This window comes from Pelobates fuscus, chromosome 3 (assembly GCF_036172605.1).
Source record: "Pelobates fuscus isolate aPelFus1 chromosome 3, aPelFus1.pri, whole genome shotgun sequence".
Lineage (NCBI taxonomy): Eukaryota > Metazoa > Chordata > Amphibia > Anura > Pelobatidae > Pelobates > Pelobates fuscus.
In genome coordinates this window covers 250981780-251008986 of record NC_086319.1, presented here as the reverse complement: position 1 = coordinate 251008986, position 27207 = coordinate 250981780, and the positions used below count along the sequence as shown (strand labels likewise).

Genomic DNA, 27207 nt, shown 5'->3' with positions numbered 1-27207 from the left:
ATTAGTGAACATAAAAAAAGAAAAGCAGAAAGGGAAGAGGTAAAATCGCCAATTTCAACAAATACTTACAAATTACATACAAGAGCCAATTTTTACAGCAGTTAGAAAGTCAAATACACTATAATAATATTTATAAAGGCCATCCACCTATTAATAAATAATATAAATAATAAAATCAAGGGTGTAAAATTAAATCACATATTATGTCCCATTTAAATAATATCTTGTAGCTATATACTAATCACATTTGTCTAATGTTATATCAAATTAGGATTTTGGTGAATAGATAGGCCTGAGTTACATTTTAACATTTAATTATGAATTCCTATCTAGATTCCTATCTATGGAATATTTAGTAAATATTGAACTTGAGATTTCCTCACCAAAGCTATTTATTTATTTTTTTTCTTTTAGCCACTATTAATAAATAATAATCTCTAACTATTTCAATTGTTGAGACTGCCAATCTGGGGACATGGATATATCAACGTATAGATTGAATGATGGTTTTTGGATTTCAATGCAGTAGAGTTAACTTCTCTGTGGTCTAGCCACCACTGCCCTTTAGTGTGCATGGAAATATCATTCAGGATTTTCCTCATGCAGACTTAATTATCCAATACATAAATCAAAACATGTTATTGGAACCTTGACGCTCAGAGGGAACACATTAGGAATATACTCTGCTTCACATCCATATTAGGTAAGTAGTTAAATAGATAATTCATTGTGTTATCAAATACCCAAAATGTCTATGACATACAGACTTGCTTCTGTTCTGCATGTTTCATTGACTGAATAATATCTCTGATTGAGCGTTTTAATAAAGTCACATCTTTACTGTGATCCACATGACGGAGATCTTGCTGCACAATTTTGAGAAGGTGATGAACCCAATACTTTTGATATTTTTTCCAGCCATCAGATTTTAAACTGTCAACTTGGCCTTTCACATACTTAAAGAATTCGTCATCTTCAGTTATTCTAATCACAACCTTAAGATCGCTTCTCTTCTGCATTAATTCCTTAATGTTTTTCATTCCAATACTATTAAAGTTGTTCATGCACAGTCTGAAACAGAAAGGACAATGAGAAACAAAAGTAGTACGGAATTTTTTATATATTAGATGGATGTGTGTCTTGTAGATCTCAAGTACATTTCATAAGCCCTATTATATACATAATGTTTTCTATCCCAGAGCCTATAGTACAGAGAAAGAGATGACACCACTCTCCTATTTTGGAGGGCAGTCTTGTGAGAACCTATTTATTTAGTTTTTTGTTATTTCTTTTTAGAAAGAGACAATCTGCTTTTTGAGTGTGATAAAATTGATTGTCTCTCTCTAACTACTAGACTTCGTACATTAGTGCATTCGTTTTCAGATGAAAGTTAATTCATATGAATTTCGGGCAAATCGCAAATAAGCGAGTTGTATTTGTAACAGAATAAATAAAAAGCTAACTACTTGTTGGATGAAAATTTGTCCATGCAATTCATTCATTCATTCAATCAATCAATCATTTATAATTTATCTAATTGAAAGGAGGGAGCTACTGGCTTCCTCCTTGTAGTTAGTATATTTAATTTAGAAATGGCAGGAGCAATGATTCCAGCTGCTTCCCTTCACCAATCCTGTGGCCTCTGGGATTTGGGGGTTTACATCCTTCCATTCCCTCTCACCTGAGGCCACAGGTGGGAGGTTAAAATTAAAATATTTGCATTGTTAGCTTCTGAGATATGCGTTTTGACATAAGACGTGAACTTCTTATGCCAAACTGCATGTCTCAGAAACTAGCCATGCAAACATTTCAATTTTAACCACTCACCCACTGTATTGGGTTAGGGGGTACGGGGGGCAGGGAATTGGAAGAATGGGGAGCTCTGCTCCTTGCTGCTTCCGTTTATAAACCCACGTTCGATGGGTGAGAGAGAATAAAGAGAACCTATAGTGCCAAAAGTAAGATTCCTTTTGTCAGGACTTTAAAGGGCCACTATTGACAACAAAACAACTGTAGCTTAATGAAGTAGTTTTGGTATAAAAGAGCAAACCCCTGCAGTAGCAATGTTCAGTTCTCTGCCATTTAGAAGATAAATCAGTTTTGTATCTGTTTCTGCAAATCTATCCACAACTCCCCTGGCTGTGACTGACACAGCCTGCATGAAAAAAAATGTTTCATTTTCAATCAAATGTAAACTTGCTTTAGAAGTTTCTATCTCCTGCTCTGTAAACTGAACTTTAATCACAAACCGGAGGTTCCTGGAGGATATAGAAGGTTATTAACAAAGCAGAAGATGTTTTAAATTAAACAAACTGTGCAATAAAGCCAGTTTAAACATTAGATCTCTCTTTAAAAGAAGTGTTTAGGAAGGCTATGTAAGTCAAATGCAGGGAAGTGTAACTAGGGCTGTATAAACAAAGTTATTTAACTCCTAAATGACAGAGAATTGAGCAGTGAGACTGCAGGGGCATGATCTATACACTAAAACTGCTTCATTAAGTTAATGTTGTTTTAGTGCCTATATTGTCTCTTTAAGTTCCCTTCTGTTGTTCTGACCTCTGTCCACCTCTTATTGCTGATGTCAAATTGAAGTTTCATTTATTTTACCTATCTTGTTTCCAGTACCAATACATGTCTGCTGCAGCCGCCGCTCCACCTCAACCTTTGTAAGCATGCCTGTTGATTCTTCTTCAATATTGTCCAATCCAATGCTTATCATAGAGAAACACCGGGGCAAGATACACATGCGTTCAAAAACACAGCACTCCTCCAATCAAATCCTACAGCAGCATTTTATTAAAGAGCCATGTCTGCCTAGGTTCTGAAGGTGGAAGTGCTTCTATTGGCTGTAAGAAAGGCAGCCACTAGAGGTGTATTTATTCCTTCATTGCAAATATTGCTGTTTCTACAAAATTCCATGTGTTACATTGAAGAGTTAAAATGTCAAGACCATTCCAGCCAGACCATGGGATTTGGACTGGCCTCAACCCACTGCTCAGCTGCAGGTAATCAGCTGCAGCAGTGGGAATAAACCCCTACCTACTAGGCAGGTAAAGGGGGTTTGCTGGCTTCCTCCCTGGAAGTAGGTAGGAGAGACTCTGTTCTCTCCTGTGAGAGAGTCAAGATTCAAGGTGACTGAGCGCTGGATTGCAGAGTGTTGCTATTTAACAAGTTGTGTTGCTGTCATCTGTGTGGATTTACCAATAAAGTGCCTGGATTATGTGAAAACCAAAGGACTGTGCATGTTGCTTACCCTAGAACAGTGGCGTACATACCGGGGTAGCAGGGGTCGCGGCTGCGACTAGGCCCGGCCCACCAGGGGGCCCGGCCGCCCTGTGACCCGGTATGCATGCCAGTGTGGCCAGCCTTTTCTTCTGGTTGGCCCAGGAGCTGACCACCTCAGGGCCCCCCCGAGACTGGCCCTGGTGTCACCATGCGGCCGGTTCTGCGGCACGCAAGGGAGTACTCTCCCCTAAGCGCTCTCTGCCCAGCTCCCTCGCGCGCACCGCACTGATACCGGAGCCGGAATATGACATCAGAGCAGAGACAACACTCAGGGGAGAGTGCTCCCTCGCGCGCACAGAACCGGCCGCCTAGCAGCACCACTGGACCCCAGGGAATCCCCCTCAGCTCTCACAAAGGTAAGGAGGCTGGGGGATTACATTTTTTTTTTAAAAAAAAAGTGTTTGTGTATGTGTGTTAATGTTAGAGTGTATGTAAGTGTGTTAGTGTTAGAGTGTATGTGTGTGTGTGTTAGTGTTAGAGTGTGTGTGTGTGTGTTAGTGTTAGAGTGTGTGTCTGCTAGTGAGTGTCAGTGAATGTTAGTTTGTCTGTGTCTGTTATTGAGTGTGTATCTGCTAGTGAGTGTCAGTGTGTGTTAGTTTGTGTGTCAGTGAGTGTGTGTGTGTGTCAGTGAGTGTGTTACTGTGTGTGTCTGTTACTGAGTGTGTTTGTGTGTGTCTGTTAGTGAGTCTGTTTGATGTCTGTTAGTGAGTGTGTGTTTGTCAGTGAGAGTATATGTTTTGTATGTGAGTGTGTATGTGTGTCTGTCTGTCAGTGAGTATGTATGTACGTCGCTGACTGTGTCTCTGTCAGTAAATGTGTGTGTCTGTTAGCTAGTGTGTATGTGTCTGTTCGTGAGAGTGTATGTTTAAAACCCCTTCAGCACGTACCTTTCTCCGGCGCTGGGGATCCCTCCGCCCCGTTCCGCCTCTCAGCTCCGAATGCACATGCGCGTCAAGAGCCGCGCGCACATTCAAACCGCCCATAGGAAAGCATTACTCAATGCTTTCCTATAGACATCCAGCGTCTTCTCACTGTCATTTTCACAGTGAGAATTGCGGAAGCGCCTCTAGCGGCTGTCAGTGAGACAGCCACTAGAGGCTGGATTAACCCATATGTAAACATAGCAGTTTCTCTGGAACTACTATGTTTTCAGCTGCTGGGTTAAAACTAGAGGGACCTTGCACCCAGACCACTTCATTGAGCTGATGTGATCTGGGTGTCTGTAGTGGTCCTTTAAGTGTTTGTGCATCTTCAGGCACTGGCGTACATACCGCGGTCACAGGGGTCGCAACACTGTGACCAGGTGCCTGCCGCCATGTGTTGCGGCCCGGCCCGTGCAGAGTAAGCGCGGGGGGGGGGGGGGGGCCCACGGATTAATTTTCACACCGGGGCCCCATGGGTCCTTAGAGGACCGTGCTAACTACAAACAAGGATCTCAGACACATATAATGTTGTCATATTTATGAAAACACATGAAAAGAGTTGCCCTGTAGTATGTATAATGCATATTCTGCAGGATTCTTCATTGCCTAGTTACTTAAACTTATACACTTTCTTTTGAGTGCTACATACTACAGGGCAACCTTTTTCACGTGCTGCCCATCACTATGTATTATTATTAAATATTATTATTGCCATTTATATAGGGCCAGCAGATTCCATAGCACTTTACAATATTATGGGGGGGGGGGGGGGGGGGATTTAACTATAAATAGGACAATTACAAGCAAGAAAACTTACAGGAACAATAGGTTGAAAAGGACCCTGCTCAAACGAGCGTACAGTCTATAGGAAATGGGATATAAAACACATTAGGACAGGAAATAGCAATCAAATAAGGTTGGAGTGAAGCAGAGCTGGAGGAGAGAGTGGAGTGCTGCCCTTTATGAGAGAGCAAGAGACAGGTATGTAAGGTAGACGTGATGTGTGGTAACCCTATTTAGCGGGCCTTTAAAAATTAAATTAGTTTGTCCAGATTTCATTTGCAAACAAAATTCAGATGAACCAAACCAAAGCATTAACAAAATTTGTTTTGTCACAAATCGATTTGTTTTATTCGTACAAAAAAAATCAGACAAACCGAATCTTCCATTTGTGCATAAGTCTACTCACTACATGCTAAAGTCTCACAGACCTTAACATGGTGTTTTTTTATTTTTTTAGATCAATTATACCTGCAAATAGTGGCACTGTATTTCTGTTTACAGGCTTGCAGCTGCTATTTCCCTTAAAGCGGCACTGCTACCGCCAAGGGACTTTGACAAATTTGCAAAGTCCACAAACCATAACATTGCCACTGTTGGTCGGGGATAAGAGATAAGAGAGATTACTTATCTAAACCTGTCCCTCACGGGTGCCCCCATCTTGTCGCTTTGCTCCTTTTCAACTCCTGGCACCTAAGCGTGCATGCGCGAAAGTAAAGCATTGAGGTCCATGGGAGATCCCGCGAGAGCAAGATCCTCTATAGGCACAGCCAATTCCCTGCAGTCATCACTGGTGACAGCTGTTGGAATGGACTCTTAGACTCCATATTGAGGCAAAGAAAGTCAAGCGGAGGAGAAATACAGAGACAAAGGAGTCCTCACTTTGTCTCAGTATATCTCTTGACTAGGTTTAAATTTCAGTAGAATTCCAACACAGTCAAAATGAGGATTTCATAAAAACGGGTGACAGTGCAGGTTTAAGTTGTCCTTACTAGGCTTGGCTCAGCTTAGTTACACGCGCCACCCCCACCCAACCCTTCCCCCTGCCCGGCCTTCTAAATACACACACACATACATTCACTGACAAGTATGCATACACTAGCTAACAGAAACACACACTCGCTCACAGACACACTCACACTCACTAACAGAAACACTCACTAACAGACACACACTAACAGACACACACTCACTCACTAACAGACACACACTAACAGACACACACTCACTCACAGACACACACTCACTAACAGACACACAAACACACACACAGACACACACTAACAGATATACACACTAACAGACACACACACACACACACACTAACAGACATACACACACACTCATTCATATTAACACATTTTTTTTATTTAACCCCCCCAGCCTCCTTACCTTTGGGAATGCTGGGGGGGTTCTCTTTCTCTCTGGGGGTTCTAGTGGGGCTGCTGGGCGGGCAGGCTGGCTGCCTGCTGGGCTGGCGGCGCTGGCAAGGGAGCACTTCCTCTGAGCTGTCTGCTCAGCTCCTCGCGTGCCGCAAAGTGAGGCTGGGAGCCGGAATATGACGTCATATTCCGGCTCCCAGCCTCACTCTGCGGTGCGTGAGGGAGCTGAGCAGACAGCTCAGAGGAAGTGCTGCCTCACTAGCGCCGCCGCCCGCCCGACCGGCTTATCAGTTAGCCGCAAGGCTAACAAGGCATATGCCCTGGGCTTTTGGGGGCGGCTTATTTTGCCACCCCCTGGAAAATGCCGCCCAAGGCAAATGCCTTGTTTGCCTCGCGGCTAAAACATTCCTGGCTGCAGCCCTAATCATTCGTTTGAATACCCTTTAAATGATTTTCCCCTCGGACTGTGACAGTCTGTCACAAGAGGGAGCCTCCGGCGACTGGAAGGGAGCACTGTAAGTTTCCCTTCACATGTTCCAACAATTCAGGCCTCTTATGCTACACCTCCACATTCAAGCACTGCCTCCCGCACACAAGCTCCGCCCTGCTCTCAAGCTGATGATCTTACCTGCAGAAAAAAGCCAGAATATGGCTTCTACAGCATTCAGTGCCAGGTAGGCTTCATCCCATGACAGTGACTTTGTGTGTGTGTGTGTGTATGCCTTGCTAGTTTGTGAGCTTGTATGTGTGTGTCAGTGAGCTTGTCTGTATGTCTGTAAGTGAGCTTGGGTGTGTCAGTGAGCATGTTGTGTGACAGTGAGCTTGTCGGTAGTGAGCATGTGTGTGTCGAGCTTTATTGTAGAAAGCATGTGTGTGTTGGTGAGATATTCTTTAGTGAGCATGTGTGTGTCAGTTAGCATGTGTGTGTAAGTGAGCTTGTACGTGTCAGTGAGCTTGTATGTAGTGAGCATGTGTGTGTCAGTGAGCTTTTCTGTAGGAAGCATGTGTGTGTCAGTGAGCTTGTCTGTAGTTAGCTTCTGTTTGTGTCAGAGCTTGTATGTACTAAGTTTGTATGACTTGCATACAAAGGGCTTGCATACATGTTTTTTTTCCAGGGCTGCTTTGTATCTCCAGTCCAGCCCTGTCTGGACACCAATCTGCCAGCCCTAATAGTAAATTGCATAGATCTTTAAACTAACTTTCAAGCATTACTGGATTCAGTAGCAGTGCAATTATTTACACTACCTAGCAAAGGACTCTGCAATAATCATAATTGATACAACACAGGGATGTGCTGCAATCTCACACTTTGCCTTTCTATCAAACGTTTGGAAGAAGGTAAAATACTCACATGAGTTTTTTCAGTGTTTTGTTTGCACATAAACTGGACACCATGTTTTCTGTTCCTTTATCTTGTAATTCATTGTCACATACATTTAATTTCTCCACTGACGTGTTTGTTTTAAGTGCTTCCCAGAGGTTATTAACACCTGATGGTCCCAGTTTATTGACTGCCAGGCTAAAGAGTAGAAAATAAAAAGTGAGCAATAGTAAATGTTATCATTAACTCCCTTAAAAACAACTTAAAAATTAAGGTGGTAGGGAAAAAAAGGGAAAACATAACTTATTACTATAACTATTAATTACATACAAGAAATCCAAGTTGTAAACTTATTAATATAGATGTCTGCCTTTACTATCGATATCTTCTTATCTTGTCTAAATATGTAATAAATATCCCTCATGTAATTCTGTGAAAGTTATTTCAAAATGGTCTTACTGTTGAGGATAATTATAGCAACAAAGGACTATTATTAAATTAATAAAAAATAAATGCCAAATTATATATATAGTTTATAAATGCCCCTTGGAATTAATTGCTTGTTTGATGGAGCAAATAAGCTGGGATGCCCATCGGTAAGGAACCTTAATCACTGCTGATGTTGTGGACTACATCTACCATAATGCTCTTACAGCCATAATGTTGGCAAAGCATCAGGGAACACGGTCGTATGAATTATAGAGTATGACCTTGCAGACACCCCCTATTGAACTCAACACCAGTATTAAAAAACAAAGGTATAATACACAGAGACATAGTGGGGTTAAAATCTCAGAGTTAATGAAGGAAACAGAAATAGCTTAGAAAAGAAGAGACCATTAACTTAACTAAATATCTATTTGAGCTCAGATTTAGCTTAGAATAATTTATTAAGACATACATGTAGATCATGATAGAAATGAATGTAACATTAGTCATACTGTATATCAAGTGCTTTAAGGGTTATCACGTTGTCCCTTCTTTCCCACTTTAGAAAAGTGCCAAATTTAAGAGAAATTAGTACTTTTTTATAAAGCTCCTTGGGTGCATCCTCCTGACTTCAAACAGACAGCTGGGAGGATATTCTTCCAAATTCACCTTGAGTGCTAACTCCAGATAGAAGTGACGGGTTCTCAAATAGAAGTATTGGTTTCAATGTTTTTCAATGAAAAGTTGTTAGGGTGCAGCACTGCAACTTAAGCACTTTGGCCTTGTCTCCCATTACTTCTCTCACTGCAGCTCCCCTGTGATCATTAGTAGTAATGATCTCTTGGGGTTGGAGAGGAGCTGCAACAAGGAGAAACGGACATGCCTAAATCTGTCAGTCTCCAGGTACAATATCCCAGCAGGGGTGAGCTGGGCCGGGGGGCAGGAAGGCAATTGCCCCCAGGCCGCCCTAAATCCCATTAAGAGCGACCGCGGTGGGCCAGCCCTTTAAATGCTGCAGCCGCCTGAGCGCTCTGTAAAGAGCGCTCAGGCGGCTGCAGAACAGATTCTCCCCTCCCCTGTTGCGTGGCCGAGCTGCTCTCTGGTCCGCGGTGCCCGGCCGGAGTGATGGGAAGGTGCACGCTCAGTGTGCACCTTCCTTTCAGTCCGGCCGGTTACAGGAAACAGAAGCTCCTGTTCCGCGCGGAGTTTCTGTTTCCTTTAACCGGCCGGACTGACAGGAAGTGCACACTGAGCGTGCACCTTTCCATCACTCCGGCCGGGCACCGCGGACTGGAGAGCAGCTCGGCCACGCTACAGGGGAGGGGGTAAGAAGAAGAGAGGGGGAGTAAGAAGAGGGGAGGGGGGAATAAGAAGAGGGGAGGGGGGAGAGTAAGAAGAGGGGAGGGGGGAGTAAGAAGAGGGGAGAGGGGGGTAAGAAGAGGGGAGGGGGGAGAGTAAGAAGAGGGGAGGGGGGAGAGTAAGAAGAGGGGAGGGGGGAGAGTAAGAAGAGGGGAGGGGGGAGAGTAAGAAGAGGGGAGGGGGAGAGTAAGAAGAGGGGAGGGGGGAGAGTAAGAAGAGGGGAGGGGGGAGTAAGAAGAGGGGAGGGGGGAGTAAGAAGAGGGGAGGGGGAGAGTAAGAAGAGGGGAGGGGGGAGAGTAAGAAGAGGGGAGGGGGGAGAGTAAGAAGAGGGGAGGGGGGAGTAAGAAGAGGGGAGGGGGAGAGTAAGAAGAGGGGAGGGGGGAATAAGAAGAGGGGAGGGGGGAGAGTAAGAAGAGGGGAGGGGGAGTAAGAAGAGGGGAGAGGGGGGTAAGAAGAGGGGAGGGGGGAGAGTAAGAAGAGGGGAGGGGGGAGAGTAAGAAGAGGGGAGGGGGGAGAGTAAGAAGAGGGGAGGGGGGAGTAAGAAGAGGGGAGGGGGGAGTAAGAAGAGGGGAGGGGGAGAGTAAGAAGAGGGGAGGGGGAGAGTAAGAAGAGGGGAGGGGGAGAGTAAGAAGAGGGGAGGGGGGGAGAGTAAGAAGAGGGGAGGGGGAGAGTAAGAAGAGGGGAGGGGGAGAGTAAGAAGAGGGGAGGGGGGAGAGTAAGAAGAGGGGAGGGGGGAGTAAGAAGAGGGGAGGGGGGAGTAAGAAGAGAGGAGAGAGGAGAGTAAGAAGAGGGGATGGGGAGAGTAAGAAGAGGGGAGGGGGGAGAGTAAGAAGATGGGAGGGGGGAGAGTAAGAAGAGGGAAGGGGGGAGTAACAAAAGGGGAGGGGGAGAGTAAGAAGAGGGAAGGGGGAGAGTAAGAAGAGGGGAGGGGGAGTAAGAAGAGGGGAGAGGGGAGAGGGGAGTAAGAAGAGGGGAGGGGGGAGAGTAAGAAGAGGGGAGGGGGAGAGTAAGAAGAAGGGAGGGGGGAAGTAAGAAGAGGGGAGGGGGAGAGTAAGAAGAGGGGAGGGGTGGGAGAGTAAGAAGAGGGGAGAGGGGGAGTATGAAGAGGGGAGGGGGGGTAGGAAGAAGGGAGGGGGAGAGTAAGAAGAGGGAAGGGGAGGATTAAGAAGAGGGGAGGGGGAGTAAGAAGAGGGGAGGGGGAGAGTAAGAAGAGGGGAGGGGGGAGAGTAAGAAGAGGGAAGGGGGAGTAAGAAGAGGGGAGGGGGGAGAGTAAGAAGAGGGAAGGGGGAGAGTAAGAAGAGGGGAGGGGGGAGTAGGAAGAGGGGAGGGGGGAGAGTAAGAAGAGGGGAGGGGGGAGAGTAAGAAGAGGGGAGGGGAGAGAGTAAGAAGAGGGGAGGGGGGAGTAGGAAGAGGGGAGGGAGTAGGAAGAAGGGTGGGGGTAAGAAGAGGGGAGGGGGGTAAGATGATGGGAGGGGGAGTAAGAGGGGAGAGGGGAGTAAGAAGAGGGGGGAGTAAGAGGGGAGAGGGGAGTAAGAAGAGGGGAGGGGGAGTAAGAGGGGAGAGGGGAGTAAGAAGAGGGGGGAGTAAGAGGGGAGAGGGGAGTAAGAAGAGGGGGAGAGTAAGAGGGGAGAGGGGAGTAAGAAGAGGGGAGGGGGAGAGTAAGAAGAGGGGAGGGGGGAGAATAAGAAGAGGGGAGGGGGGAGAGTAAGAAGAGGGGAGGGGGAGAGTAAGAAGAGGGGAGGGGGGAGAGTAAGAAGAGGGGAGGGGGGAGTAAGAAGAGGGGAGGGGGGAGTAAGAAGAGGGGAGAGAGGAGAGTAAGAAGAGGGGAGGGGGGAGAGTAAGAAGAGGGGAGGGGGAGAGTAAGAAGAGGGGAGGGGGGAGAGTAAGAAGAGGGAAGAGGGGGGTAACAAAAGGGGAGGGGGAGAGTAAGAAGAGGGAAGAGGGGAGAGTAAGAAGAGGGAAGGGGGGAGTAAGAAGAGGGGAGGGGGGAGTAAGAAGAGGGGAGGGGGAGAGTAAGAAGAGGGAAGAGGGGAGAGTAAGAAGAGGGGAGGGGGAGTAAGAAGAGGGGAGAGGGGAGAGGGGAGTAAGAAGAGGGGAGGGGGGAGAGTAAGAAGAGGGGAGGGGGAGAGTAAGAAGAAGGGAGGGGGGAAGTAAGAAGAGGGGAGGGGGAGAGTAAGAAGAGGGGAGGGGTGGGAGAGTAAGAAGAGGGGAGAGGGGGAGTAGGAAGAGGGGAGGGGGGAGTAGGAAGAAGGGAGGGGGGAGAGTAAGAAGAGGGAAGGGGAGGACTAAGAAGAGGGGAGGAGGAGTAAGAAGAGGGGAGGGGGAGAGTAAGAAGAGGGGAGGGGGGAGAGTAAGAAGAGGGAAGGGGGAGTAAGAAGAGGGGAGGGGGGAGAGTAAGAAGAGGGAAGGGGGGAGAGTAAGAAGAGGGGAGGGGGGAGTAAGAAGAGGGGAGGGGGGAGAGTAAGAAGAGGGGAGGGGGAGAGTAAGAAGAGGGGAGGGGGGAGAGTAAGAAGAGGGGAGGGGGGAGTAGGAAGAGGGGAGGGGGTAGGAAGAAGGGAGGGGGGTAAGAAGAGGGGAGGGGGGTAAGATGATGGGAGGGGGAGTAAGAGGGGAGAGGGGAGTAAGAAGAGGGGGGAGTAAGAGGGGAGAGGGGAGTAAGAAGAGGGGAGGGGGAGTAAGAGGGGAGAGGGGAGTAAGAAGAGGGGGGAGTAAGAGGGGAGAGGGGAGTAAGAGGGGAGAGGGGAGTAAGAAGAGGGGATGGGGGAGAGTAAGAAGAGGGGGAGGTGGAGAGTAAGAAGAGGGGAGGGGGGAGTAGGAAGAGGGGAGGGGGGAGTAGGAAGAAGGGAGGGGGTAAGAAGAGGGGAGGGGGAGTAAGAAGAGGGGGGAGTAAGAGGGGAGAGGGGACTAAGAAGAGGGGGAGTAAGAAGAGGGGAGGTTGGAGTAAGACGAGGGGAGGGGGGAGGGGTGGGGAGTAAGAAGAGGGGAGGGGGGAGTAAAAAGAGGGCAGGGGGGAGAGTAAGAAGAGGGGAGGGGGGGTAAGAAGAGTGGGGGTAAGAAGAGGGGAGGGGGTGAGTAAGAAGAGGTGGGAGTAAGAAGAGGGGAGGGGGGAGTAAGAAGAGGGGAGGGGGGATAATAAGAGGGGGGGTAAGAGGGGAGGGGCGGAGTAAGAGATGGGGAGTAAGAAGAGGGGAGGGGGGAGTGTAATAAGGAGGGGAGAAAAGAAAAAGAGGGGGGAAGAAGAGGGGGAGTGGAGTAAGAAGAGGGGGAGGGGGAGTAAGAAGGAGGGGAGATAAGAAAAAGAGGGAGGTAAGAAGAAGAAGGGGGGAGTAAGAAAAAGAGGGGGTAAGAAGAAGAAGGGGGGAGTAAGAAAAAGAGGGGGAGTAAGAAGAAGAAGAGGAGGGAGTAACAAAAAAGAGGGGGGAGTAAGAAGAAGAATAGTGGAGAGTAAGACAAAGAAGGGGTAAGAAGAAGAAGGGGGAGTAAGAAGAGGGGGAGTTAGAAGAGGGGGGAGTAAGAAGAAGGGGGAAGTAAGAAGGAAGGGAGATAAGTAAAAGAGGGGGGTAAGAAGAAGGGGGAGTAAGAAAAAGAGTGGGGAGTAAGAAGAACAAGAGTGGGAAGTAATTAGAAGAAGGGGGTAAGAAGAAGAGGGGGTAAGAAGAAGAAGGGGGAGTAAGAAGAAGAGGGGGAAGTAAGAAGAAGAAGGGGGAGTAAGAAGAAGAGGGGGGTAAGAAGAAGAGGGGGGTAAGAAGAAGAAGGGGGAGTAAGAAGAAGAGGGGGAAGTAAGAAGAAGAAGGGAGAGTAAGAACAAGAGGGGGAGTAAGAAGAAGAAGGGGGTAAGAAGAATAAGGGGGGTGTAAGAAGAATAAGGGGGTGTAAGAAGAAGAAGGGGGTAAGAAGAAGAATGGGGTAAGAAGAAGAAGAGGGGTTAAGAAGAAGAAGAGGGGGTAAGAAGAAGAAGGGGGAGTATGAAGAAGTAGGAGGGTTAAGAAGAAGAAGGGGGGAGTGAGAAGAAGAAGAGGGGGTAAGAAGAAGGGGGTAAGAAGAAGGGGGGAGTAATAAGAAGAAGGGGTAAGAAGAACAAAGGGGGAGTAAGAAGAACAAGGTGGGAAGTAAGAAGAACACAGGGAGGAGGGGGGGTAAGAGGAACACGGGGGGGTGAGGAGAACACACAGAGGGAGGAGTGAGAAGAACACAGGGAGGGTGGAGGGGGGGGGGATGAGAAGAGCACAGGGAGGGTGGGTGAGTGTGAGAAGAGACCGCTAGGGGAGGGTGGGGGAGAGGAGAGACCACTAAGGGGCAGGGGAGAGCTCTAAGGGACAGAAGGGACAGCTCTATAGGACAGGGGGCAAGACAGGGAGCTCTTTCACACTACGCGCACACACACACACACACACAATGCATCCCTATACATACACAGAAACACACAATGCATCCCTATACATACACAGAAACACAACATGCTTCCCTTACACACAGAGAAACACACATTGCATACATTACACACACACACACACACAATGCAACCCTTACACACAAAGACAATGCATCATTTGCACACATACACAGAAACATACAATGCAAACCCTTAAACACACATGCAAACACACACACTGTTTTTCTTACATACACACAGAAACACAATGCATCTCTTACACTCAATGCACACACATACAGACACACACACCTTGCATCCCTTATGCATACAAACACAGATTCACACAATGCATCCCTTACACACAACCAGAAACACATAATACATCCCTTATACACAAATACACACTGCTTCCACTACACAAAAACACACTGCATCACCTGCACAAACTGGTATCCCTATACACTACATACCATAAGCACACATATTAGATCCTCTACAATAACACATAACACATCCCCTACACACTCCACTCCCTGTGAGCGAACTCATGGGTGGGTGGAACATATAAGTGGACTTATGAGTGGGCCTTATGGGCATACTCACCGTCAGGCACTGGGGCCCAGACCTCGAGCTCTGTAAGAGGCCCCAAAAAATGGAGCTGCTTCCAATTCTCCCAGAACAATGAATTTTGTGACCACAGTTGCAAACAGCCTTAAGAGATCCTGTTCTACACCAGAAGAGTGGAGCCAAACTGCAGCCCATCATCATCATCATCTAATTGTAAGTAGGCAATCTAGTATATTATTAGTGACACTAATCTATAATTTACCTCACATTAAAGGGACACTATAGCTTAATGAAGTGGTTCTGGTATCTATAGCTGGTCCCTGCAGGCTTTTTAATGTAAACACACACTGTGTGCAGCACTGGCGTTAGTTCATATGGCAGATCATATGGGTGGGGCATTGTGATGTCACATGGAGGGGCAGCAAATTTATATTTTGTCTAGGGCGGCAAAAATCCTTGCACCGGCTCTGATCCTGGGCAGGTGCACCAGTGTACTGGTGACCCACAGGAGGGGAGTGCACTGATTGCACTGCACTCTTCTCCTGCCCAGACCCGTCTTGACCGCAGTGCAAGTGCCCTCTGCCCCTAATTTACAGTGGCTCACACTCACAACAAGCAGTGCCTGGAGCCCTTTGCAGAGATGGAAACAAAGAGGTTCTGCGGCAGCTGGCCGTCCTGCAAGCATTACATTAAACAGCTGTTCCCCATGCAGTCACATGTGGCGTTGTGCTGGGAGACTGTGATTACTCTTCACTTCCTCCCAGCCTACAGAGCAGCGCATGGGGGAGAGAGAGGAGGAGGCATGATTTAATCTTGAATAAATCCTCTAAGCAAACCTTTATAAATTTGGGGGGATCAGCTCTGTTTCCACAGTTTATTGTTGTTTACTCTGATGTCTGTATTAATATTGAGGGAATTCTAAGTAGTAACGTCAGTGTGTGTCAGCAGGGCCAGCCGTTGGGGTGGGCAAGCTGTGCGGTAACGCAGGATGCCATGACAACAGAGGCACCCGGCGGCCAACACAGCTCACAAGTTGGGTACACCAGCATATTTAATTTAAACGATTCGCTGGTGGTCCACTGGTGCGCACCAGCAGTAGGTGCAGTCAGATCATATCCTCTCCCTCGTGGTTCCGGCGCTCAGTTAGTGAGTCAGAGCACAGGCTCAGAGATTCTCAACCTGCGCTCTGACAACATTGAAAGTCAGAGCCGTGAAGGAGCGGGTATGGCAAAGAGCTACTGATTAGCATAACATCAATATCCGTTATAAAACCAGGAAAAGGTGGGCATGGATGGTGAACTGATTTGGTGGCGCAATGGGCCACTTGACTGGTTTTGCCCCCCAGGCCTATGGCTGCCAGCCCTCCCCTGTTTTGCCCCCCAGGCCTAAGGCTGCCAGGCCTCCCCTGTATCCCAGCACCATGACCACTATATTAAGCTGTAGTATTTTATGTACTCCCTTTAGTGTCCCTTTGATTTTGTATTGTAATGCAAACCAAATCTCTTCTGGCATGATATCACAGTGGTGTTGTGGGCTAAAGTATAGCTACTAAAATCAACAACAATGTAAAAAAAAACTTAAAAAAAATGATTACTTACAAAAGTTCCTTTATCTCACAGTCTGAATGTTCAAGAATACTTTTCAGTATTAGCCCTGATTCCTTTGTCAACATGTTTGAGCTTAAACTGAGAAACAAAACATAGCTTGTATTACTTACAGCAATCAGCACTATGCAAGTAATCTAAATTGCATGACGTCATATATTGATACAATGATGTATTATATCTTTAGTTACATATAAAATGTAATTATAACTTCTTAAACAAACACACCAAGCACCATAACTACTGCAACCTGCAGTGGCAGTTATGGTGCCAAAAGGCACATTTGTTTATATGTTGTCCTCAACGTGTGACTCTATGTTTGCCACTTTTTACTCTCCCTATTCCTCCTCTAGCTGCTTGTAAACAAGTCCCTTGTCAAGGTACATATAGGGATTACTATTACTATATTCTTAATTGACCAATTGTGTCTATGTGTATACTAATGATTCACATTCTCGTGTTATTTTTAGCTTTTTTCTTTTCTTATTTTCCAGTCATGTGTACAAAATAACTATTCTTCTCTATCAGAAGCCTATATAGGCAATGTTTTCCATGTATTGAACTTTGATATGCTATCAATAGATGTGAATGATAAAAAACAAAACTCTGTTTAAGTACTGTTTGACAACTTACCTGCTAGACACCCATCACCAATTACAGTGCTGCGAGAAGTACCGGCTCCAGCGCTAAGCCTAGCCATGCAAGGCTGCCCTCATTGGCTGATTCATCTGATGCTCTTAGCTAATAACCTGGTCCGGCATGGCAGGGATGAGCTCAGTGAAGCTAACAGAAGCTCCTTGTAGGACCTTCCATAGCAGGGGAGGCTACAGCCAGCTGGTGCACATTAAGACCCAGGTAAGTTGCCAACCCATACGGGGGGGGGGGGGGGGGGTGAGATGTTTTAGTTTTTTTTGTTTCTTGTTTGTTTCTTTTGGGGTTTTTTCTTGTTTTTGTTTTTTTAAGAAAATGTTTTAACACAAACAACCTTCCCCCTCTTCAGCTGCATTACCTATGTGAAAAAGCCACTTCTGTTTTCTAAAGTGTGATTTTGTTTTATCTGGATGGCCAGGAGTCATGGTGGCAGGTGGTAGACTATGGAACAATATAAATTCAATCGATCTATTGATGTAAAAAAATCTCATATAAAATATCTGCCCTTAAACATTTTATAAAATGTGAACTGAAGTCTTCAAATTATTTAGTTATTACTATTACATAAACAAGTATATATGTTTGGGTTATTAAAGATTAAACAGTTGAATAATATTGTGAACAATATTGCTTCTTTTAAAATGCAATGCTATGGCAACACCTTCGATCCCAGAGACAATAGGAATGTGAGAGATGCATATACAGTTGCAAGAAAAAGTATGTGAACCCTTTGGAATGATATGGATTTCTGCACAAATTGGTCGTAAAATGTGATCTGATCATCTAAGTCACAACAATAGACAATCACAGTCTGCTTAAACTAATAACACACAAAGAATGAAATGTTGCCATGTTTTTATTGAACACACCATGTAAACATTCACAGTGCAGGTGGAAAAATATGTGAACCCTTGAATTTAATAACTGGTTGAACCTCCTTTGGCAGCAATAACTTCAACCAAACGTTTCCTGTAGTTGCAGATCAGACGTGTACAACAGTCAGGAGTAATTCTTGACCATTCCTCTTTACAGAACTGTTTCAGTTCAGCAATATTCTTGGAATGTCTGGTGTGCATCGCTTTCTTGAGGTCATGCCACAGCATCTCAATCCGGTTGAGGTCAGGACTCTGACTGGGCCAGTTCAGAAGGCGTATTTTCTTCTGTTTAAGCCATTCTGTTATTGATTTACTTCTATGCTTTGGGTCATTGTCCTGTTGCAACACCCATCTTCTGTTGAGCTTCAGCTGGTAGACAGATGGCCTTAAGTTGTCCTGCAAAATGTCTTGATAAACTTGGGAATTCATTTTTCCTTCGATGATAGCAATCCGTCCAGGCCCTGACGCAGCAAAGCAGCCCCAAACCATGATGCCCCCACCACCATACTTCATAGTTGGGATGAGGTTTTGATGTTGGTGTGCTGTGCCTCTTTTTCACCACACATAGTGTTGTGTGTTTCTTCCAAACAACTCAACTTTGGTTGTATCTGTCCACCGAATATTTTGCCAGTACTGCTGTGCAACATCCAGGTGCTCTTGTGTAAACTGTAAACGTGCAGCAATGTTTTGTTTGGACAGCAGTGGCTTCCTCTGTGGTATCCTCCCATGAAATCAATTCTTGTTTAGTGTTTTACGTATTGTAGATTCGCTAACAGGGATGATAGCATTTGCCAGTGACTTTTGTAAGTCTTTAGCTGACACTCTAGGATTCTTCTTCACCTCATTAAGCAGTCTGCGCTGTGCTCTTGCAGTCATCTTTACAGGATGGCCACTCCTAGGGAGAGTAGCAGCAGTGCTGAACTTTCTCTATTTATAGACAATTTGTCTTACCGTGGACTGATGAACAGCGAGGCTTTTGGAGATACTTTTATAACCCTTTCCAGCTTTATGCAAGTCAACAATTCTTAATCATAGGCCTTCTGAGAGCTCTTTTGTGCGAGGCATCATTCATATCATGCAATGCTACTTGTGAAAAGCAAACCCAGAACTGGTGTGTGTTTTTTATAGGGCAGGGCAGCTGTAACCAACACCTCCAATCTCATCTCATTGATTGGACTGTTGGCTGACATCTAACTCCAATTAGCTCTTGGAGATGTCATTAGTCTAGGGTTTCACATACTTTTTCCACCTGCACTGTGAATGTTTACATGGTGTGTTTAATAAAAACATGGCAACATTTCATTCTTTGTGTGTTATTAGTTTAAGCAGACTGTGATTGTCTATTGTTGGGACTTAGATGATGATCAGATCACATTTTATGACCAACTTGTGCAGAAATCCATATCATTCCAAAGGGTTCACATACTTTTTCTTGCAATTATATATATGTATATATATATATATATATATATATATATATATATATATATATATATATATTGCCTGAGTCATCTGATGCTCTTCACAACTCTATGAGTGGTCTATATATAGAGAGCTGTGAATTAAAGCACAGTTCATCAAATTATACTAGCACAGTAGTAGCAATTCTTTGGAATATGAGTATAATTTCCTTGGGAAAAAGCCAGATAGGCATTAAGCAATGAAGAATGTAATTAAGGAGTTAAGAAGTTTACATCTGATAATATTTGCTATATTTGATAGTTGTTCATCAGGATTTGTAAAGATTCTCTACTTACTTTACATATGTAGAATTCCTTATGACGGTCTGCAATTGGTTTAAATGTTCATTCCTAAGATCACACATTGTTAGGTTGAGTTCTTCTAACTTTGACTTCTCCAAGCTATAGTGCATAGCTCTGATATCCAGAGCATTTAGCGAAGTGTTAAACAAATTCACTGATGTGAACATACTGGATAAGTGTCCAGTAAGACTATTCTCTTGGAGCTCATAGATGCAATGGAAAAGGTTGAGTAGTTTTGCAGAAGAAGGTTCTTTCTTAATCCACACTTCAAAGTACATTTCTAAATATGGCACTCTCTGGAGATTCCTTCCACTAGTGTACAGACTATCCATATTGGAATACATAAAAAAACCCATGAAGAAATTTAGAAAATTATCAAAAACAATATTTTGATTCATATTTGTACTTTGGAGCAGAATGTGTGTTCTGCTTTGTCTTTCTGGGATATTCCCCCAGGTCCATGCATCTAAACATTCAAGGATTCCCTCGGAGTTACATATTGTCCATGCACAGTGTAATGCTGCAAACATGTCTCTGATGCTGGTATGTCTGTACTGTAAAAGACCAGTATTACTGGTCCGCTTGAAAAAGAACTCTGAAAAACTTTCCAGTAGTCTTTGAGTATGCACACAGCCTTCTCCCAGATCTTGCACATTGATCTCCTCTACACCAGCAAGTAGGTTATTGTAGGACAATTCAGACATGTTCTCAACCATGATTTTAATTTTGGATGGAAGGTTGCTGCTGGTGCTCTGCATTTTCATTACACAGCATGGTTCAGTGCTTTCACTCTCATGGGACAATGCATTCGCCAAGCAAACCTTTAGAAGGGAGGACATCATTTCACTGCGTGTGGCTAATCTCTGTAAATTAGGACTACACAAGCCTTGATTTTTGGAAAGCTCATACAGAGCACTACTTAAGAGTGGGATTGAGACTAAACTGGACAAGTTATGTTCTTCTATAAAATGGTAGATACTTTGGGATATCTCATCCGAACAGAACTTCTTGTAGAACTGCTTAATCTGGTCATCTGTAAATTCTTGCATTATAAATGTTCTTTCGAAATATTCACCAGTTTTCTCTACATTTTCACTTTTTAGTCGTGATGTTACAAGGATGTCTGTGTTAGGAAGAAGGGCTTTGCGCAAAATACTTAAAACTAGATTTTCTATAGGAAGTGGTGTATCATTGTCAATTGCATTTTTTATGGCATTTTTTTCCTTATTAACAATAAATTCATCATATCCATCAAATATAATAAGAAGTCTGCCTGATTCTAGAAGTTCTGGAAGAACATCTTCAAGATCCTTACACTTATTTATCAGAAGTTCCTTTACACTCGTTGGTTTCTTAATAGCCTTCAGCTCAGCGAAAGTAAAATACACCACACATTCATAGTGCATGTGATTTTCCCTAAAAGCCCACTTCTTCTGCAATCCTTTTGAGAAATAGCTTTTTCCTATGCCAGCCTCTCCTGCTAGTAGCATCCTCTTAGAAGACAGCACCATATTTTCTTTAGTGAAGAGTTCCTCTGATGGTAATGTGTCCCGTTTCCTACATAACAAAATATTTTGATCCATTTTCTCAAATGGATCCATTGTTCTCCACTCAGGAATTAAAAGTGTTCTAGATATAAAATCATCTTTTCCACGTTCCTCTTCTGAACTTGAGTTAGATGTACTCCGAACATGTTCTTTGTATTTTTCAATATATTCTAAATAAATTAATAAATGTGTTAGTTAGTTTTTTTTTTATTTACTGTTATTTTTACAATATATTTAAATCAAACATGTTGTGGAGAATATCTGGTACCAGAAAAATCTAAAAAGTTGAGAATCTACATGTACACACATAATGAAGCTTTAAAATTTTTACCATAAAAAAAACTCACATACATTTTAACTGTGAAAACCAGATTCATTAGACTCGTTGTTAACTCAGTGCAGAACTCTAATGTTTGGAATTCAAAAGTACTATTACATGTTACATATGTAAATATAAAAAATAGTTTTCTTTTCCCCATATATGTACATACATAATCATTTAAAGCCATTATGGTCCCTCCATGAAGCAAGCACCTTTTTTATTGGACCATATTAGATTCATCAAAGTTTCCCTCCTGATTCCATTGACATGCCAAGTTACCCAATCGCCCTGGTCCCTGACCTATGGGTGGTTTTCATGGGTGGGAGGGGGGTAATGTAAAGATGACCCTTGTGCTACATTCCCAAGAAGTCTCTTAATACTTGAGATTTCCATCTGTTCAGTGCCCTGTTGTGGTTTCTTAGTGATACCTACAGCGTGTTCCTAATTATCTGTGATTTCCTGTTTATCCATTTTGACTTATCTGACTTCTATGATCTATGTGCTCATGAACCAGCTTGGCTTTTCTATACTGTGTTTTCTGGAATCCCTGACCTCGGATTGTTTTTTACATATGTTCATAGTAGTCTAGGTTGAAAAAAGGCCATCAAGTATAACTGTGAAACCCATATATTAGGGCACTCACCACAGCCATGGTCACGAAATAAGACCTCCAAGCCCTGTCAGCCAACCTGCATGAGGCCATTAGATCAGAGGTGGCCACATTGCAGAGGGACCTCACAACCCAAGATGGCCGCATACAGGCCTTAGAAAACACACAGCAAGCAGCTGCAGCCAGAATGGAGGCCACGAACACTGCCATTGCAAGACAGGGAGCCATGTTACTCCAAATAGGAAGGCAGGCTGAAGACCTGGACAATAGGGGGCGCAGATCCAACATAAGGATCCGCAACGTGCCTGAAGCCCCTGGGGAGGAAGACATCAGCGCTATGCTGACAGACCTATTCAGGGAAATCCTGGGCCCTGACGCACCACAGCACTTCGACTTTGACAGGGCACACAGGGCCCTGAGACCCCGCACTGCTGAAAACCCACCAAGAGACGTCATATGCTGTCTACACGAATACAAGATAAAAGAAATTATAATGAATAAAGCTAGAACCAAACAAACAAGGAGATTTAGAGGAGCTGACGTGTCACTTTTTCAAGACCTGTCACCCCTCACGCTTGAAGCCAGAAGAGCCCTGAGACCGGTAACCCAGCTACTGAGGAGCCGGAATATACCATATAAATGGGGCTTCACCTTTTGCCTGACCGCCAAACAGGGCACTGACTGGAAATCCCTACTCTGGCCGGAAGAGGTACCCGCCTTCCTACAGACCATGGGTCTACCTCACACTGAAGTGACAGACTGGGTACTGGGACCACCAGAGCAGGTGAACCGCCAAATGGCACCCAGAGCACACAGACGCCGCAGGGAAGATTCGCCGCAAGGACGCCAGGCACGCAGACTCCCACAGCCAGCACATCAACAAGCACGTCCCGGAGCAGACTAGACCACAGAGATGGACAGAAGTCTGATCTATTGACTCAAATCAGCAGAGGTGTACGTTCTCCCGCAGCAGACCAAGACGCAGGACTCACAGATAAGTACCACACACACTTTGACCTATAGACACTCGACGACAGAGACAATGACATATGACCCAAACACGCAGAAAAAACTCTGACACCTCCTAGACGCACGGAGCCACAAGCACCATCCTCCGCCCAGCGGAGAGAGACACTGGGACACTGAACCACGACTAGCACCTTGAACTTTCGCTCCCCGACCAACCCCAGGGAACACCAGCAGGTTGAGAGGGACGGGACAGGGGGACAATATGGGACCGATGCATGTGAACACTATGCGTGAACTGATTGCAATCTGAAACGACCACACGACCCCCGAGCCGGGTCCACGTGACATTTTCACACTGCCTGAAGGCACAGAAAGCGAGAGCAAGGGCATAATGGGATCCGGGGCCAGGGAAGCGGGCGGGTGGGAGGGAGGACGGGGACCTAAGCAGCAACAGGCCAGCTAAGGGAGAGGCGAGGAGATGGGGGGGAGGAGGACATGAGGGAAGGATACCCATCACTTGGAATAGGTGGCCGGCGGATGGTTATGACACATTAAGATTAAAGGAGCATGGGGAGCAGACTAGGAGTTAGGGGGAAGGGTAGGCAGAAGGGAAAAAGGACCAGGCGTGGAAACACAAAAAGTTACTAATCTCGCTTGCCTGAGTAGCGGAGGAGGGCGGGGGGTAGGGGGGGGGGGAGGGATTAGGTAGGACGCAGAAAATAAACCGGGGAAGCAGGGACCCACACAATACAACAAATTGAAAGGTTAACGTACTAATACTAGGGGGAAAAGGAGGGAAGAAGGAGAGTGGGGGTGGAAGGGAGGGGGGGAGAATGTAACATGGAATGTATATGAATGTCATGCTTGCTACTTGAACCGTATGCTGAAATGAGTACACAAACTAATGCAAATTCTTACAGTGTATGCGCACTGAGCTGCCACCCAACCCCGGCACAGACATATCTATAAAACTTGACCGAATACCCGTAAGCAATAGCTGACACCCCGCGCCTAACACGCCAGTAGCCCACGGGTGGGCTCTTCCGCCACCCAGGACAGCTCAGCCAGCATCGAAGGAGACCCCCGCCCATATAAGCGCCACCTCCCATGCGATGCGGATCCCATGCCTGTCATAGGTAACCCACTTAGCACACGCTCCACATGTACCTGCGGACTGACGCGGGGGGAGACGACACCTCACTAACGATATCCTCTAGCAGAAGAGACAGACCTCCACACACACTGGACGTACCAGACGACGACCCCACCTACCAGGTTATACTTCAGAAAATATAGCAAGATAACATTAGTGCATCTAACAAGCTACCAATATAGCGGGACCGCAGACTGGCGGAACACAAATAGTTCATCACACATCACAACGAGTGATATAACGGGAGAGATACGTCCCGAATGGCACAGGCCACCACCCGACACACAACCCGTGTAGAATTTCCACTGGGGGACCACTGCCGCAGCCTAGCCGGGAAACCTGACCGGCGGTACGGCACTGCCTATCCACCCAGATACACGGAGCCACCTTAACGAGGGGCACCAACTTTCCCCCTACACCCAAGATCGACTACACGAAACACATACTTTAGAACAGTCAGCGGATTAGCAACACACAAGGCTTCTGACACACCTTACAACCCTCACATAGTCTCAGCACTCTCATACGCACTCATACACAGCTCCTGAACTCCTAGCTTCCGTTCCCCTGCTTGGTCCGTACCCCCTTCCTCTCCGCCCCAATCAGCCACACTCAGGGTAGCGCTTGTGCCCGCCCGCCCGACGAGGAAACAGTAGCCCTCAGGGAGATAGAACCCATCCCGCCAACCGGGTGGAAGCCCGGGGCCCTGACAGCATGGCGTACACACCAGCACCCTTAGTGATTCGAACACAAAACTGCAGGGACTCAACACCCCGGAGAAACGGTCGCACCTTCTACGTAACCTCAAGCAACAACGCGTAACAGTGGCCCTACTACAGGAAACGCACCTCAGACCAGAAACCAACAAGCTGCTGAGAGACAACTGCTACCAAACAAACTTCTATAGCAACCATCCGACCTCACGAAAGGCGGGGACGGCGATATTAGTGGCATCTCACTTACAATTCACCCTCACGGACAAGATGGTAGACTTGGGGGGACGATTCCTCTTCATTAAAGGAGAGATAGCAAGTAAAATGTACACGTTCGCTACGGTTTATGCCCCAAACAGTGGATAGGCCAGCTTCCTCAGAAGAACACTGGTGCGTCTCTCCCGATTCACGGAGGGGACCCTATTATTTGGAGGAGACCTCAACATACCCTTGGACCCACGAAGAGACACCTCCACGGGAAGCAGCAGCATCCCAGACTCAGCCCTTAAAACAATACGTAAAGCTCTTCGAGACATGAGACTGGTAGACGCCTGGAGAGCGCTGAGTCCGGAAGACAGGGACTACACCTATTACTCCGCACTACATCACAGATACACCAGAATTGACTACGTATTTGTGCAACAAGAAGGGCTCACGTACCTGCAGAGGGCGGATATCATTACCACGACATGGTCGGATCACAGCGCGGTACAGGTACACATGAGATCACCACTGTTCCGACCGGCAAGAACCACGTGGAGGCTAAACGACTCCCTGCTGATAGATCCGGCAATACAAACGCAGGTGGCTGAACACCTCACGCAGTACTTCGCTGAGAATGCCACAGACGGAGTATCGGACATGACGGTGTGGGAAGCTCATAAAAGCGTCATCAGGGGTCACCTCCTCAGAATTGCCACCCGAAGAAAGAAGGAAGCGAGCCACCAGATCATGGCCCTCTCACAGAAAATTAGCGAACTAGAATTGACACACAAACGCGACCAACAGGAACAAACCTACAGAGACCTACTATCCACTAGACGACAACTGGCTGACCTCCTTGAACACAGACATGCCAGAACAATACAACGCTCACAAGCATTCTTCTACAGGCACGCAAATAAAGGAGGCAGACTCCTTGCACGGATGCTGAGAGACACACAATGCAGGGCACAGGTCCACACCATTCGAACGGCACAGATGAATTTGAGAGATTCTACAAGGCGCTGTACAACGTGCATGACGGGAACAACGGGCACTCCCCGAACAGGAGGCGGGCAGCCGCAACTGAATACCTGACCAACTTACAACTACCTACCATTGCGCCGGCCGACGCAGAGGAATTGGACGCACCTATTACTGAAGAAGAAGTACGACGGGCACTAAAAACAGCAAAATCAGGCAAAGCCCCAGGACCAGACGGCTTCCCGGTGGAATACCTCAAGAAAGAGATACCTCAAGGACAGAATGAGATACACATCATGGAGGACCTCAGACGATGGAATTACCCGCACATATCTTGGATTGGACGAATAGCGGTCTTAAAGATGAATATCTTGCCGCGGATATTATATATCCTACACACGGCAACGCAAATCATTCCCCATGCATTCTTTAAGACGCTCAAGACAGCATTCATACAATATGTCTGGAAGGGGGAAAGGGCCAGAATCAGCTATGACAAACTGTGCCTTCCGAGGAGCTGGGGCGGGCTTGCCCTGCCCGACATCAACAGATACCATCAGGCAACTATCCTACAGAGACTTAAAGAACTCCATGTCGACACACCACACAAAAGATGGGTCCAGCTGTGGAGGGACACAGCAGACAAAAACCTGCATAATCTTATCTGGAACGCTGATAGGGACGCCCAAACGCTCCTCGGGGACGACTCGCCCCTCACACACACCCTGACACACTGGTCCGCAATGAGGAAAGAACAGCAGATCTCCCCTAAGCCCAGCCCCCTGATACCCATCACATACAACCCAAACCTGGGGGACAGCCTCCCACCAACAGCCTGGCCGGCCGAGGACCGGGAAGGATACATACTGATTCACGCAGTCTTGAACAATACGGGAGTACGACCGTTGAGGGAAATCGCGGGAACAGAAACGCCCACACTAATGCATCAATTCCACCACCTCCAACTGCAGCACTACTACCACAATCTGCCCCGAAGGAACAAGATACACAGAGAACTAACATGGTATGAGAACTTATGCACACAAACGCCTGAATCGGACGGCCGGGTGTCCGCTCTGTACCAGAACCTACAGACATCCCACCGCACTGCCAACAACCTATACAAAAGACAATGGGAGGATTGGTCGGAGGAGACCTTCACGGACGAACAATGGGGAAAAATATTAACCCTACAACACAAAAGTGCCTCCAGCACCCAGTACCAGGAGGTAAATTATAAGCTCCTGTCACACTGGTATCGCACTCCATCCCAGATCGCCCGATACAACCCGACAATACCAAACACCTGCTGGAGATGCGGGGAGGACCCCGGCACCCTAAAACACATTTGGTGGGATTGTATGAAAATAAAACCTTACTGGGAGAACATACAA

At 46.1% G+C, this 27207-nt stretch overlaps 1 protein-coding gene across 1 annotated transcript in view; it reads right to left on the bottom strand.

Moving 5' to 3' along the window:
* Positions 1 to 232: 232 nt before the first annotated feature.
* LOC134601057 (NACHT, LRR and PYD domains-containing protein 14-like) overlaps positions 233 to 27207 on the bottom strand; it is a 55130-nt gene continuing 28155 nt past the window's right edge. The window contains exons 6-9 of the mRNA XM_063445474.1: positions 19309 to 21031; positions 16020 to 16106; positions 7722 to 7889; positions 233 to 1071 (exon numbers count right to left, since the gene is read on the bottom strand). Coding sequence (XP_063301544.1) covers positions 753 to 1071; positions 7722 to 7889; positions 16020 to 16106; positions 19309 to 21031 — 2297 coding nt within the window. The 3' untranslated portion in view covers positions 233 to 752. The remainder of the gene's footprint in view (positions 1072 to 7721; positions 7890 to 16019; positions 16107 to 19308; positions 21032 to 27207) is intronic.